The following is a 15347-nucleotide window of genomic DNA, read 5'->3' on the forward strand; positions in this document are numbered from 1 at the left end:
TATCTTCCAAGCTTTCAGTTAGATCTCCTAACTTTAGCTTGAGGGGGTGTGTTAAGGATACAATAGGACCACCAACTAATGATGTACCTAATTAAAACCTTACTTAGCTGTTAAGCTATGATTATTAGAGTTTGTTATAATTGTTGGTGATATAACTAATTATATCTATTTATATTGTATGTACACACATTCTGTTGTAATCCAATGAAATCATTTTGTACAACTTCTCTCTCTACAGTTCTCTCTCACTACAATTCTCTCTCTACTCCTAGCATTTCTCTCACAGAGCTATGAGTTTCTACACTTACCTCTAGATGTTTGGAAGTTGATAAAGGAAAATCTATAGAGAAAAAGAGAAATGAAGAAAAGTGGCGGAAAGACAGTGAGAGAGAAGTACAAGAAATGTATAAAGAATGATAAACAAAAATAAACAAAATGCTTAACAAGAGTATTGTTCTCGTATACCCTATGATTTAAGAAAATTATGGTCCCCACCGTTAGATCTTAATCTAACGATGGAGGTTAAAGTACAACTGCAACAAAAGTTAAATAATCACCTACCATTGGGTTAAGATCAAACATTAGGTAACCACGATTTGCTTGGACCATGAAGTCTAGGAGAACCGGACTGTGCTTATCAAATGGGTCTTGGTTTTTGTGCTCACATTACAAATTTACTGTCTAGCTAGAACAAATGATGGCTAGACAACCTTAACAGACGGCTGGTTTTCTATGATGCAGTGCAGACTCTTAAGATTAACTGCTTTAACTTTGAACATTCTACGATTTCCTTGAGCTTGAAGAAACCCACCTAAATAGCAACTGCTTTTGTGGCATCCTCCCTTACAAAGTATGGCCAACCTTACGCTCCTTTACGAGCTTGATCTGAGTAACAAAAGATTCAAAGTATCTTGATCTTCGGTACAACGAGTTTGAAGGGCCTTTACCTCCAGAACTTTTCAGTACAAAACTCGACGCCATTTTTGTTATGACAACCGCTTCACCAGTGTAATTCCAGCGACGTTGGGTGGAAGCTCAGCCAGTGCAGTGGTGTTTGCTAATAACAACTTTGGTGGGTGCCTCCCCCCAATCATACTCAATTTCGCAGATTCTTTGGAGTAACTGTTGTTAGTTAACACAAATTTGTCAGGGTGTTTTGCCACAAGAAGTTGGGTTTCTGTACATACATCTTTACATTTGACCGAATCTTCAGACAAAGTTTGGCACTTCAATTTACAGATGCTCCCGGAGATGAGCTCGGCCAGGAGGAATGAATGGGTCACTAAGCAGAACACAGCGAGGCCCTTTGCTTAACCAGTAAATCACTTAGTTTCTTTATAAGCTGAGGATCCGAGCACATGTAATCCTGGAAGGATTTCCTCAGATCCTACAACAGCTTCTTGTTGTTACAGCCGGGACTGCTATTAGCAGTTTTGTAAAGAAGTTCCTCCAGAGTTCACCATTCCAATATCTGAGCCCAGTTGAAGGACAAGAATTGAAATCAAAATCGTCAAAGCATAAACTTAAGAGTGAAGTTGAAAATAAGAGCTGGAAGAGATGTGTTTGCATTCGCATTGCTCAAGTTACGACCCAACGCAAGACTTTCTCATTTTTTTAAGGTAAGGTTTGCTAATTTAGTGATCAAGTGGGAACGAAACAAAATCGATAACATGGACAAATGGTCAAGTATGCAGAATTGAGAGAAAACTACCTTTTAAAAGATGACTTGGGCAGATAGAAGCGTCCACCTCGGGTGATGGTTTCTTGTCAATTTCCACGTAAGAATTATGCAGCATAGTATGGACAACAACACAGAGGCCATATGTGTCTACCTGGTAACAACAAGTCACACAAATTAGATATAAGAAATGTTGACTGAATTTAGAATGGAAAAAAAAACCATGGACTATACTTGATATGTCCATGGCCTATTTTCTTGCATTTCCACACAATGAAATCTAGAAGTCCAGCAATCTCCTGTAAACTCCACATTGTCAGGAAAGAGATGGAGATCTATCCCTCTTCCCCAGTCGACTAGGCATAGACCCTGTAAGATAACCCCAGATTAATCATAAAAACTAAGCTGAATACTAGTCTTATGCAACCAGAAATAACCTGATCAAGCCACGGACCACTTCGCTCACAAAATTCTTCTTCTGTGAAGTCAGTTCTATCACGAGATACTGCTTTTGTAAGGTCATTCCTGCCAAATGATAATTTAATTGCTGATGCAAATGTGTAAGCTTTATAACACACAAACAAGATGTTAAATGAAAATTGGATTTTTTTTTCTCCCTGATTACAGACTTCTTAAAATAAGTTGAGCTGACGAGCTAGCGGTTCTAACTATAAATAAAGTTGTCCCATGTTACTATTGAAGATAAGAAACTGTCTCCCATGCAAAGCGTAGGTTAGTTATAGTAAAAACTTAAGCTAAAAGCATGTCCTGTGTGAAGTAAGAATAAGACTAGAAAAAGAAAGAATGACAATCAATATTTCTAGTCATGACCTCTAAGAGGAAACAAAGGCAGATGAAAAGCAGATTGCGAGTAAAATACCATTAGTAAGGTCCAGTTTTCCGTGTGTTTAAGTTTATTGCATCCTGCACAAGATCTTTAGGTTATAATAAGCATGACAAGAGTATGGCAGACATGAAAATTGCTACGATGTATGTTTAACTAACCTGAAGTGTTCCACTAGCAAGATAGTAGGAGACAAGGATGCTACAGTCAGGATAGAGATGCATTCTATGAGCGAAACCAAAGCTTGACCTCTGATTCATTAACATATCAAGTGTAAAATAAACAGACCCAGGAACTACCAATAAAAAGTTTGGAGGATCAGGAAATGCTTACTTCCTTGCCTGAGATCCATTGATCAAGTTGATGATACAATAATACATATAAAACTCCCAAGGGAAAGCAGGCTTTTGTATCTGCCACCGATTACAAAAACTGAAACTATCCGGTAATACACTGGTCATCAAGAGAAATAAGTCCGGTAGATTTTACCTTCAATGCAACAACATCTTCAGGATTACAGTTGACATATGCCTTGTATACTTGAGCAAAGCCACCCTGGCCTGCACAACCAGTGATCTGGTACTTCGTACGACGTACAGTGTGGGCAGCGAACATGATAAGTTGACCTTATACCTTCATATGGAGCATCCATATATAAAAATAAAGAATATTTGAAAAATCGAAACACTCAATTAATTTGATGGAACTGAATGTTCTGAATATCCAAGAAGATTCTGGCTCCCTGAGACCCTAGCTCAGGTGGTAACACTACACGGTAGCAGTGAAGTTGGTTGTAGGTCCAATTCTTGAGTGAAAGAGGGAATATAAATAATCAAAATTAAAATTAAAATAAAAGAGGAATGAGTGATGCATTAAGGTTCAAGAGAAGACTTTTGATCAGGATATAAAATGTATATCTGGATAAGGGTCCATGTAGCAAAAGAACTGCTTGTTGGTATTGGCAAAAACCATGACAAACACAGGTCCTAACGTAGGGATAACATATCCTCCAACATAATTTCTATCTGATAACTGGATGCTCAAGTGTATGTGCTTAAAGAGATTGAAAAATGAGAATAAACCTCTTTCTTATATATCGAAGGAAAAATGCAAACAGACAGTAGAAAAGACTAATTGTCTATCCATCTCTAAAATCTCATTAAACAATTTACAGTGAAAAATGTCTTCTTGTAAATCCAAATTGAGCCTCAGCATTAGTGGGTTTCAGCACCAGATACTTATGAGTTTTTGGTTTAGAAGCCTAACATTCCTGCACCACTTCGTAAGAAAAGTTAAAACCAGCTCCCTTAGCTAAGAAGTTAGAACTCCGTAAGTAAAAATTTATGTCTAAATTCATATATTGGAATATAAAAAAGAAAATGAGCCAATAATGTGAATCACCTATCTCAACAGTCTTGTTCCTCGACGAGCTCTTGAGAGAAGACAAAGCAACTTTTCCTGAGTAAGCTTTAGTAGTAGAATGGTATCCCTGAGTCATGTGTGCAAAATCCAAAAAATAACTCTTAATCAGACGACATTAGAAGTTATGCAACAACAATGAGGAAGAAAGTATCTCACTTCATATTTCGTAAGTTGATTCACTTTCTTCAACAGGTCTTTCATAGTGGAGCTGGACCATGGGTTAATTACAATCATTATTCAACAACAAAACTGTAGACCTCCATTTCGGAACACACACACGTGCACGCAAAATCCTGTCGGAGACAAAGAGGCGGACCTTGAAATACCCATCTGATAAACCATGTGCGCATCGAACAATTTCTCTTTGGCTTCGAGAAAGGTCGCGTACCAAACATAAAGCAAAGAGTGGCCAACACAAATCTCCCTGTGACATTTCCAGAAAAACGCTTTTGAAATCTTCAATGGAGTCCATCTACAAAATCCATACAGACAAGTCAAGTAATTAAATGTTTCATATTAATCACATTGACAAACAAACTAAACAACCTCCTCAAAATATTAACCCAAAAAATGCACCAAAATTGGTATTATTAACATAATCAAAGCAACTAAACAAATATAAACAAAAATTAAAAGTAATAAAATAAATTGACCCATCAAAGATGCACAAGCAAAATGCATGAGTTAGAAATTTTATGAAATACGTACATAGAGGAACCCTAATCTTGAGAAATCTGATGCCGTCCCTGTACTGAGCATTGTCCTTGAAGGCCGCGATGCAGTCGGTTAGAAGCTTGGTGAGATCCGACCCAGAATTATTTCCGGAGTGAATATCTTCGAGGACTTACTTCACGGACCTGGATCGGTAACTAATTTCAGTAAAAGTTTGAAAAAATTGAAGGGAGAGAGTGAGTAACAGTGCGAGGGCAAGAGAGGGTCGTGGAGAGGAGTGGTGGGTAGCAAGTCGGCGTCCATGGCTTCTGCTGCTATTGTATATACAAAACGATAGGTGAGATGAGAAATCATTCATTCACATTCAGAAAATGAAAAAAAAGAAGCGCGTAAATGTGTTTTTAAATTTGGAAGGACAGGTTTGTAATTTAAGGAAGAAGTCCTAAATTTCACTCACTGGATAACGAGTTTGATATCAAATTGACAAACAAACTAAATTTGACTCACTAAATACTACTAAACCGTAAGTCGGCATCCATGGTTTCTGCTGCATTTGTATATACAAAATGATAGGTGAGATGAGAAGAAATGCTAATCAGAAAATATAAAAAGAAGCGCAAAAATGTGTGTTTAAATTTGGTTGGAAGGGTTTGTAATTTCTCAAACCGCGTAAGCCAAGTGTTGTCAATTGTCAAAAGCATACCGTAAGGAAGACAAATCTTGGTTTGGCTTTTTAAGTATTGTTTCTACTTAATGTTACGGTTTAATAGTATTTCAGTAATTGAAATGTCGTAAATTCACTTACTGGATGACGATTGTTTGGCTATTTTAACAAAAACGCAAAAGAAAAAAAAAATCAATTTCTAACAGGCTAGCTAAACGACCAGCAATTTTAGTTTTTTAAAATTTTTGAATCTCACTATATTGTATTTATACAATACGCTTCTCCTTCAATCTCTCCATTTTGTCCATTCAGCCTGACTAAATGGCGGAGTGTCAAGACTCAAAGTGTTAGAGCATGATAAATTTTGGAGGTCAAAATACGAGAACTGGTGATCCTAGATAGTGGTTGATTAAATGCAAACAAAATGCATAATTAAATATGAGCGTGTGAGAAGTTAAAAAGAGTTTGTGCTTATTATTTTTTTGTAAGTGATTTGAATCGGTAAATAATAAAATATTTAAAGATTGTTAAAATAATAACTGTTGTTGGAGATTATAAGTTAAACTAGCTAGCTAAATTAGTTTTTGGACATTATGTTCGAAATATAGGCTATAGTGGGGTCATGGCTGTGTGGAGAAAGATAGGATGAAAGTTGCTTCAAGGCACGTAGGAATCTATGATTATCTTTTAAACATAATTCACCATTACAATTTGTGTGCAAATAAAAGGTGCGAATTAGTCATGTGGATACAATGAAACTTGGTTTAACGCCTAATAATTGTCGAGGTCCCCACACTCCTAAGATAATCCCCAAATACACCAAGAATACGAAGACGCTCAAGTACCACCAAGAACAAATCTGTATAAATTTTTGTTTTTGGTGCTTTGGTTTTCAATGAAAATGTAGAGATATTTGTGAGACTTTTCATTGAGCGTTTGTAGGAACTTTTATAGAGGTTTAAATGTCGCATTCTGAATAGGTTAAACAATCTTCCAAAAGTGTATGTCGCACCATTTGGTTAAGAAGCACCACTTACATGAAATATTATTCATTAACTAAGCTAACAAAATTTTAACAGTAGGAGTTAGTAGATTTTATTTAAAAGTGTTATTTGCTAACTCGTTTGGCATTTTTATGCTACTTTAAAAATATGTCACTCCGAACTTCTCTTCAACAAACTCTTCAAATTTTATCTTTCACTTTAAAATGTTAAAATATCTTAAATTTACCATATTTTGTGGGGCCTAAATTTTATTTTTAAACACTTCATAAAACAATACCTTTTTTTTTTTTTTTTTTACACTAAGGGGAAGGGGAGTTCGACCACATAATGGGCAGCCTAATTTGGCTGCGAATTCGTCATTCACGGGATTCGAACCTAAGATCTCTCACTTCCAAGTGAAGAGAAATACCACCAGCCTATAGTACTGAGTGCCCATAAAGCAATACTTTTAAATAAAATATATTGTGCAACTCAATTTGCTAACTTGAAGAAGTAACAACTGACCTTGATAATATACAAAATCAGTTGCTAATTTTTTAATTTGCTAATTAGGTTGCTACATCCGTTGGAAATGCTTTTTTTTTTTCTTTTTTTTTTGGATAGTATCTTGGAGACTAAAATTTTACTCAAATTTGCAAATAAAATGATGTATCACCAATAGAAAATAAGTACGTTAATCGACATTTAAGTAATAATCCAATCATTAATATCGACATCATTTGAGTTATAAAATTTAGTTTAAAAATTTGATATACCTAGTATTATCCCTTTTTCTTATATAGCATAGCAAATTTGACTTTGATACTCAAATGCTACCTCCTTGGAGATGTTCGTAATTGGTGAGGGTTGATTTGTAAACATGGAAACAAATGGAAAGGGAAAGACACCCAAAGTATTTGGGTTTTGCTTATTTGTAACTTTTCGTCGGTATTATCCCCTCCCATCTGGAATCTCTGACCGCTGCATTATTGTTGTACAAGTACAAGCTGCTAAACAACGGACAAGAAGCAAAAGACTCGTCACAGAAACCCTTAAAATTATGGAGGAGATTGTTGTGGTCCTCACTCTCCCACTTCTCCTCCTGCTCCCTCCTAGTGCTGCCTCCCTTCTACTTTTTACTCTCCCCCTCCTCTTGTTCCGCTAATATCTTCCTGCTCTTCCTTCCTTCCTCATCTCTTTTTTACTAAAAAAGGTGATATATATCATCTGGGGTCGATCCATTGATGGAGGGAATGAGTAAGTTGGACTTGAACAAGGTAACACTACACGGTAGCAGTGAAGTTGGTTGTAGGTCCAATTCTTGAGTGAAAGAGGGAATATAAATAATCAAAATTAAAATTAAAATAAAAGAGGAATGAGTGATGCATTAAGGTTCAAAAGAAGACTTTTGATCAGGATATAAAATGTATATCTGGATAAGGGTCCATGTAGCAAAAGAACTGCTTGTTGGTATTGGCAAAAACCATGACAAACACAGGTCCTAACGTAGAGATAACATATCCTCCAACATAATTTCTATCTGATAACCAGATGCTCAAGTGTATGTGCTTGAAGAGATTGAAAAATGAGAATAAACCTCTTTCTTATAAAATGCAAACAGACAGTAGAAAAGACTAATTGTCTATCCATCTCTAAAATCTAATTAAACAATTTACGGTGAAAAATGTCTTCTTGTAAATCCAAATTGAGCCACAGCATTAGTGGGTTTCAGCACCAGATACTTATGAGTTTTTGGTTTAGAAGCCTAACATTCCTGCACCACTTCTTAAGAAAAGTTAAAACCAGCTCCCTTAGCTAAGAAGTTAGAACTACGTAAGTAAAAATTTATGTCTAATTTCATATATTGGAATATAAAAAAGAAAATGAGCCAATAATGTGAATCACCTATCTCAACAATCTTGTTCCTCGACGAGTTCTTGAGAGAAGACAAAGCAACTTTTCCTGAGTAAGCTTTAGTAGTAGAATGGTATCCCTGAGTCATGTGTGCAAAATCCAAAAAATAACTCTTAATCAGACGACATTAGAAGTTATGCAACAACAATGAGGAAGAAAGTATCTCACTTCATATTTCGTAAGTTGATTCACTTTCTTCAACAGGTCTTTCATAGTGGAGCTGGACCATGGGTTAATTACAATCATTATTCAACAACAAAACTGTAGACCTCCATTTCGGAACACACACACGTGCACGCAAAATCCTGTCGGAGACAAAGAGGCGGACCTTGAAATACCCATCTGATAAACCATGTGCGCATCGAACAATTTCTCTTTGGCTTCGAGAAAGGTCGCGTACCAAACATAAAGCAAAGAGTGGCCAACACAAATCTCCCTGTGACATTTCCAGAAAAACGCTTTTGAAATCTTCAATGGAGTCCATCTACAAAATCCATACAGACAAGTCAAGTAATTAAATGTTTCATATTAATCACATTGACAAACAAACTAAACAACCTCCTCAAAATATTAACCCAAAAAATGCACCAAAATTGGTATTATTAACATAATCAAAGCAACTAAACAAATATAAACAAAAATTAAAAGTAATAAAATAAATTGACCCATCAAAGATGCACAAGCAAAATGCATGAGTTAGAAATTTTATGAAATACGTACATAGAGGAACCCTAATCTTGAGAAATCTGATGCCGTCCCTGTACTGAGCATTGTCCTTGAAGGCCGCGATGCAGTCGGTTAGAAGCTTGGTGAGATCCGACCCAGAATTCTTTCCGGAGTGAAAATCTTCGAGGACTTACTTCACGGACCTGGGTCGGTAACTAATTTCAGTAAAAGTTTGAAAAAATTGAAGGGAGAGAGTGAGTAACAGTGCGAGGGCAAGAGAGGGTCGTGGAGAGGAGTGGTGGGTAGCAAGTCGGCGTCCATGGCTTCTGCTGCTATTGTATATACAAAACGATAGGTGAGATGAGAAATCATTCATTCACATTCAGAAAATGAAAAAAAAAGAAGCGCGTAAATGTGTTTTTAAATTTGGAAGGACAGGTTTGTAATTTAAGGAAGAAGTCCTAAATTTCACTCACTGGATAACAAGTTTGATATCAAATTGACAAACAAACTAAATTTGACTCACTAAATACTACTAAACCGTAAGTCGGCATCCATGGTTTCTGCTGCATTTGTATATACAAACTGATAGGTGAGATGAGAAGAAATGCTAATCAGAAAATATAAAAAGAAGCGCAAAAATGTGTGTTTAAATTTGGTTGGAAGGGTTTGTAATTTCTCAAACCGCGTAAGCCAAGTGTTGTCAATTGTCAAAAGCATACCGTAAGGAAGACAAATCTTGGTTTGGCTTTTTAAGTATTGTTTCTACTTAATGTTACGGTTTAATAGTATTTCAGTAATTGAAATGTCGTAAATTCACTTACTGGATGACGATTGTTTGGCTATTTTAACAAAAACGCAAAAGAAAAAAAAAATCAATTTCTAACAGGCTAGCTAAACGACCAGCAATTTTAGTTTTTTAAAATTTTTGAATCTCACTATATTGTATTTATACAATACACTTCTCCTTCAATCTCTCCATTCTGTCCATTCAGCCTGACTAAATGGCGGAGTGTCAAGACTCAAAATGTTAGAGCATGATAAATTTTGGAGGTCAAAATACGAGAACTGGTGATCCTAGATGGTGGTTGATTAAATGCAAACAACATGCATAATTAAATATGAGCGTGTGAGAAGTTAAAAAGAGTTTGTGCTTTTCATTTTCTTGTAAGTGATTAGAATTAGTAAATAATAAAATATTTAAGGATTGTTAAAATAATAACTGTTGTTGGAGATTATAAGTTAAACTAGCTAGCTAAATTAGTTTTTGGACATTATGTTTGAAATATAGGCTAGTGGGGTTATGGCTATGTGGAGAAAGATCGGATGAAAGTTGCTTCAAGGCATGTAGGAATCTATGATTATCTTTTAGACATAATTGACCATTACAACTTGTGTGCAAATGAAATGTGCGAATTAGTCATGTGTATACAATGAAACTCGACTTAACGTTTAATAATTGTCGAGGTCCCCACACTCCTAAGATAATCCCCAAATACACCAAGAATAGGAAGACGCTCAAGTACCACCAAGAACAAATCTGCATAAATTTTTGTTTTTGGTGCTTTGGTTTTCAATGAAAATGTAGAGATATTTGTGAGACTTTTCATTGAGCGTTTGTAGGAACTTTTATAGAGGTTTAAATGTCGCATTCTGAATAGGTTAAACAATCTTTCAAAAGTGTATGACGCACCATTTGGTTAAGAAGCACCACTTACATGAAATATTATTCATTAACTAAACTAACAAAATTTTAACAGTAGGAGTTAGTAGATTTTCTTTAAAAGTGTTATTTGCTAACTCGTTTGACATTTTTATACTAAATATCTTAAATTTACCATATTTTGTGGGGCCTAAATTTTATTTTTAAACACTTCATAAAACAATACATTTTTTTTTTTTTACACTAAGGGGAAGGGGAGTTCGGCCACATAATGGGCAGCCTAATTTAGTATCGAATTCGTCATTCACGAGATTCGAACCTAAGACCTCTCACTTCCAAGTGAAGAGAAATACCACCAGACTATAGTACTAAGTGCCCATAAAACAATACTTTTAAATAAAATATATTGTGCAACTTAATTTGCTAACTTGAAGAAGTAACAACTAACCTTGATAATATACAAAAATCAGTTGCTAATTTTTTAATTTGCTAATTAGGTTGCTACATCCGTTGGAAATGCTTTTTTTTTTTGGATAGTATCTTGGAGACTAAAATTTTACTCAAATTTGCAAACAAAATGATATATCACCAATAGAAAATAAGTATGTTAATCGACATTTAAATAATAATTCAATCATTAATATCGACATCATTTGAGTTATAAAATTTAGTTTAAAATTTTGATATACCTAGTATTATCCTTTTTTCTTATATAGCATAGCAAATTTGACTTTGATACTCAAATGCTACCTCCTTGGAGATGTTCGTAATTGGTGAGGGTTGATTTGTAAACATGGAAACAAATGGAAAGGGAAAGACACCCAAAGTATTTGGGTTTTGCTTATTTGTAACTTTTCGTCGGTATTATCCCCTCCCATCTGGAATCTCTGACCGCTGAGTACAAGCTGCTAAACAACGGACAAGAAGCAAAAGACTCGTCACAGAAACCCTTAAAATTATGGAGGAGATTGTTGTGGTCCTCACTCTCCCACTTCTCCTCCTGCTCCCTCCTAGTGCTGCCTCCCTTCTACTTTTTACTCTCCCCCTCCTCTTGTTCCGCTAATATCTTCCTGCTCTTCCTTCCTTCCTCATCTCTTTTTTACTAAAAAAGGTGATATATATCATCTGGGGTCGATCCATTGATGGAGGGAATGAGTAAGTTGGACTTGAACAAGCAGATGAGGGAGAAGCCGCGGGTGGTGGCGGTGGTGAAGAAGGAGGAGGAGGAGTTTGATGGTGAGCTGCAAGTAGACGGGAAGAAGAAAGGAGGCGTGAAGCGATCGTTGTCCTCGTCCTCGTCATCCGGTGGAGGAGGAGGCGGCGCAATGAGACGGTGTCAGGCGGACAGGTGCACGGCTGATCTGAGTGAAGAAAAGCAGTATCATAGAAAGCATAAAGTTTGTGACCTTCATTCCAAGTCTCAGGTTGTGCTTGTCTCTGGCCTCCACCAAAGGTTTTGCCAGCAATGCAGCAGGTAATCATTTCCCACTTCCCACTTACTGCAATCTTTCTTGCTGCAATTTTCATTTCCATTCCCTGGTTTCTGTTTGATTTTTCTTTTCTGACATATATATATATATATTGTTTAAACGATAGATTTTGTTAAATTAGATGTCAGATTAGCCACCGGGGTTGATCTCACGCTGTCATGCAATGGCTCAACACCTTTCCACCACTACTGTGGTAAAGGGCCACTTGCTTGCTCAGCTTATATATTGGTTTTGCAGAAATCGCATAATTTGTTGTTGCCGGTTTCTTTTATGTTTGCCCATGTGGGATTGATGCACATTGCTACTCTTCAATTTACATTTACTCGTGTCGTTGTATCAATCTCTGGCAATAAGTTCACAATTCAAAGTTGTATGGTTCTGTCTTTGTTCTTAATTTACTCTTTCCAATTTGTAATGAGGCTGAATCATTTAAGTATATCTACCAAGAATAGCAGTTTACTGGTACATTTTGTTTCACCAATGTTAAATAGTTTCTCTTGCAGCATTTAAAACTTCAAATTCACCGATAAATAAGCAAGCATCCTGATGCCGAATGTTGTTGTGTTGCAGATTTCATCAGCTACCAGAATTCGACGACACCAAAAGGAGTTGTCGCAGGCGTCTGGCAGGACACAATGAACGACGAAGGAAGAATCCAGCCGAGTCTCATGCAGTGGAAGGCTCAAGCCGAAATGTTGGTGCAGGGACTCAGTTCAAGGATGTATGCGGGCAGGTCGATGACAGCGGAAGAATTCGGATAACCATTCCAGGAAATTCAACTCACAAGCATTTCCATATCAGATAAGATTTAGAGCAAGCATGCTCCCTCTCTTCTGTCAGCTTAATTAGAGATGTATAATTATTAGATGTTGGATATTTTGCTTGTAACAAATTCAATTTCATGGAGTGTGTGCTAGGATTGCTGTTAACCGGCTGTAGGAAGGTATAAAAACTACCAAGTGATTTAGCTAGCTCTATAACTAATATAATTTGCGAGATTAGTACATTTCTCGTATATGCGGAATGGATGGGAATAGAATGCCTCAATACTTCGTTGTTGGAGGTTGCACAGCAAACATTAATGGCTTGTTTACTGATCCGTACTTGAAATGAGAGAAATTGATAAGACAAAAGTTTAAGTGTTGTTTTCTCTATATGTTTTCTTTTGTTTTCTTAAGTGGTACAGTTTTGGTGGTTTAAGCTTTGTGTAATCTGACTAAATGTTGATGGAACTGTTACTCATGGATATCCGGATGGTCGGCATTGAAGTCGAAGTTGGTAACAACAATGTGACTAAAACTTAGTTGTGTGAGAGAATCTCTCTTAGTGATCCATAGTTATTTTAACTTTTGTTCAAAGCAAATTGGTCGTATAATAGAACTTTCTCCTTATTAGGAACAAGCAAGTAGTGGTTATCATCAGCCAATTTTTTAGACCATATGCTTGAAGACACTTAGAGATGGCAACGGTCTGGTTTGAGGATGGAAATGTTATATCCATACCACGAAAATTAACTATATCCATAACCGCAAATTATATTATTGTTGATCCTAAAAACTACCAAGCCTACATGGCACGCATGCCGATTAATTAATAAGCTAACTTACGTCATTCGATTGTGTGCGGGGTGTGCCAACTCGTCGACCGAGTTTGGCTGGGGAATAAAATATGTTGATGTCACATTGAGTGCGCTGCTGACTTCTTGATCTTGTGACTGCGGCCGAGAAAAGAACACGTCTCAGCATTCAGGTTCTAGAGCCTGAAGACAAGGCTGCTAGTTTTGCGAAGTTCAATATCAAATTCGGCTTTCAATGTGCCAAATATAGTAACCTGATAACACCTTACTTTGCCGAGAAGGTTGATGAGATGACCTCTACCAACAAGGACTCGAAAATCCTTGTCGACCGAGACTTGGATAGGTAATCAGTCGGGCAAAAAGCAGTGTTGTTTATCCAAACTAAAGGTGCTCCTTGATTAGCTGATTCTACGGCTCCAATGCTGTTTATCCAAACTGAAGATGTTGCCGGTTGCCTTCACAATGCTGTTTATCCAAACTGAAGATATGTCGATAGGAAAAAGAAAATAAAAATCTCAAGGTTGTTGAGAGGTTTTGTGTAGAGCGAGAATTTGTACAGGGCAGTTTGTGTGTTGAATTGGAGGGGCCCTGAATGATACACTCTATCCTCTATTTATAACACCGAGAACCCCTATGGCCGAACTAGAAACGTATTAGGATTAGAACTTCTTAAACTAATCTGATTAAACTTCAACTAATCATAATCTCCATAGGACTCTGAACCAAACCTTCAAACAAACCAGGTTCATCTCCTAATCCTAAGTACTTTAGCTTTAAGACTCCTTAATATACCAGGATTTGACTACTCCACCTTTATCCAAAACAAATCCTCTTCGTAGCAAGATTCGGCCAACCTCGACAGGGCAGGCCCACGACAAGATTCTAAATAAACACCATTGGGCCAAGAATATCTAAGCTCGGCCTAAAATAACATTTTGGGCCTAAACATTGCCCCTTCGCTTCTGAGGTCCTTGGCCTTAAAACTTCTGGCCGAGCCTCGACCTTGAAGAAGTGAAATCAAACCCTTAGTATATCTTTGAAAGACAACAAAAAGTCTCAAATATTCTATCCACTCAGGTGCATTTATGAAGCATGATTGCACGATCTTAATTTGTCAGATGCTCTGCCACGTGGTGATTCCTCAACTTACTCGTCTGCCATTAATAATGACATTCAAAATGTGCAACCATCGAAACGTCTTTTTGCCATTAAATTCGCCGTCATATGTAAACATGTATCCTTAATCCCCGAGTTCTTTGATCCTTCCACCTGGATTCTTTGAATATCCATCATGATTACAAAATCCTCCGGTCGATTTAGCCCTCCAAAAACCATTGATCTTCCTCCCAACACACCTATAAATACTCAACTCTCCTTCATTCAAACTTTATGCTTTCAAAATTCTCAAATCTCATTGCCACTAGCTCTTAAACCCAAAAAAAAAAAAACCAACCTTCCTTTGAAACCCAAAAACCTTCATCTTCTTTTGAAACCCAGAAAACCGTTATCTTCTTTTGAAACCCAAAAAACCTTCATCTTCAATGGCCGTCAATACTTTTATCACCAAGTTGGTCGAGGAATGCACTAAATGCCAAAGCATCATTGATCGAAATACTATTAAAACCATCCAATTTGAGGATGAGCCGAATACGTCCCACCAAACCTTCGGCCCATTGTTCAAAAACGATGTTCTAGAAGTGATCACCGAAATGTTCAAGGACCATTGCCTGAAACCCTTATTTCAAGGGTATGACTGGTCGAAATGGGAATCTGCC

General features: G+C 36.8%; 1 protein-coding gene, 1 long non-coding RNA gene and 1 pseudogene across 3 annotated transcripts; 1 reads left to right on the forward strand and 2 right to left on the reverse strand.

Moving 5' to 3' along the window:
• Positions 1-388: 388 nt before the first annotated feature.
• Positions 389-3322, reverse strand: LOC125469259 (annotated as a pseudogene).
• Positions 3323-3426: 104 nt separating this feature from the next.
• Positions 3427-4791, reverse strand: LOC125469210. Its single transcript, XR_007251566.1, has 3 exons — positions 4653-4791; positions 4101-4416; positions 3427-4011 (listed from the first exon to the last, which is right to left on the reverse strand). It is a non-coding gene; the product is annotated as an uncharacterized LOC125469210 (long non-coding RNA).
• A 2376-nt stretch (positions 4792-7167) lies between these two features.
• LOC125469209 (squamosa promoter-binding-like protein 3) lies at positions 7168-13129 on the forward strand. Of its 2 annotated transcripts, XM_048566286.1 has the most exons (3): positions 7168-7540; positions 11682-11980; positions 12567-13129. In XM_048566286.1, the coding sequence occupies exons 1-3, from the start codon at positions 7508-7510 to the stop codon at positions 12799-12801; spliced, it is 567 nt and encodes a 188-aa protein (XP_048422243.1). In that variant the 5' UTR covers positions 7168-7507; the 3' UTR covers positions 12802-13129. The 2 variants fall into 2 exon arrangements, with proteins under 2 accessions (XP_048422243.1, XP_048422242.1); XM_048566285.1 differs by lacking the exon at positions 7168-7540 and having other exon boundaries at positions 11404-11980.
• The last annotated feature ends 2218 nt before the right edge of the window (positions 13130-15347 follow it).

This window comes from the organism of the source record quoted next, unplaced genomic scaffold, assembly GCF_019419815.1.
Source record: "Pyrus x bretschneideri cultivar Hongxiangsu unplaced genomic scaffold, Pyrus_bretschneideri_v1 Contig41, whole genome shotgun sequence".
In the NCBI taxonomy this organism is placed as follows: domain Eukaryota; kingdom Viridiplantae; phylum Streptophyta; class Magnoliopsida; order Rosales; family Rosaceae; genus Pyrus; species Pyrus x bretschneideri.

Excerpts from the sequence above, each read along its gene's own strand:
- LOC125469209 (XM_048566286.1), top strand. The coding sequence starts at position 7,508 with ATGGAGGGAATGAGTAAGTTGGACTTGAACAAG. Across the intron at positions 7,541-11,681 it reads GTAAGTTGGACTTGAACAAG|CAGATGAGGGAGAAGCCGCG; the intron begins GTAACACTACAC and ends GACTTGAACAAG. Across the intron at positions 11,981-12,566 it reads TTTTGCCAGCAATGCAGCAG|ATTTCATCAGCTACCAGAAT; the intron begins GTAATCATTTCC and ends GTTGTGTTGCAG.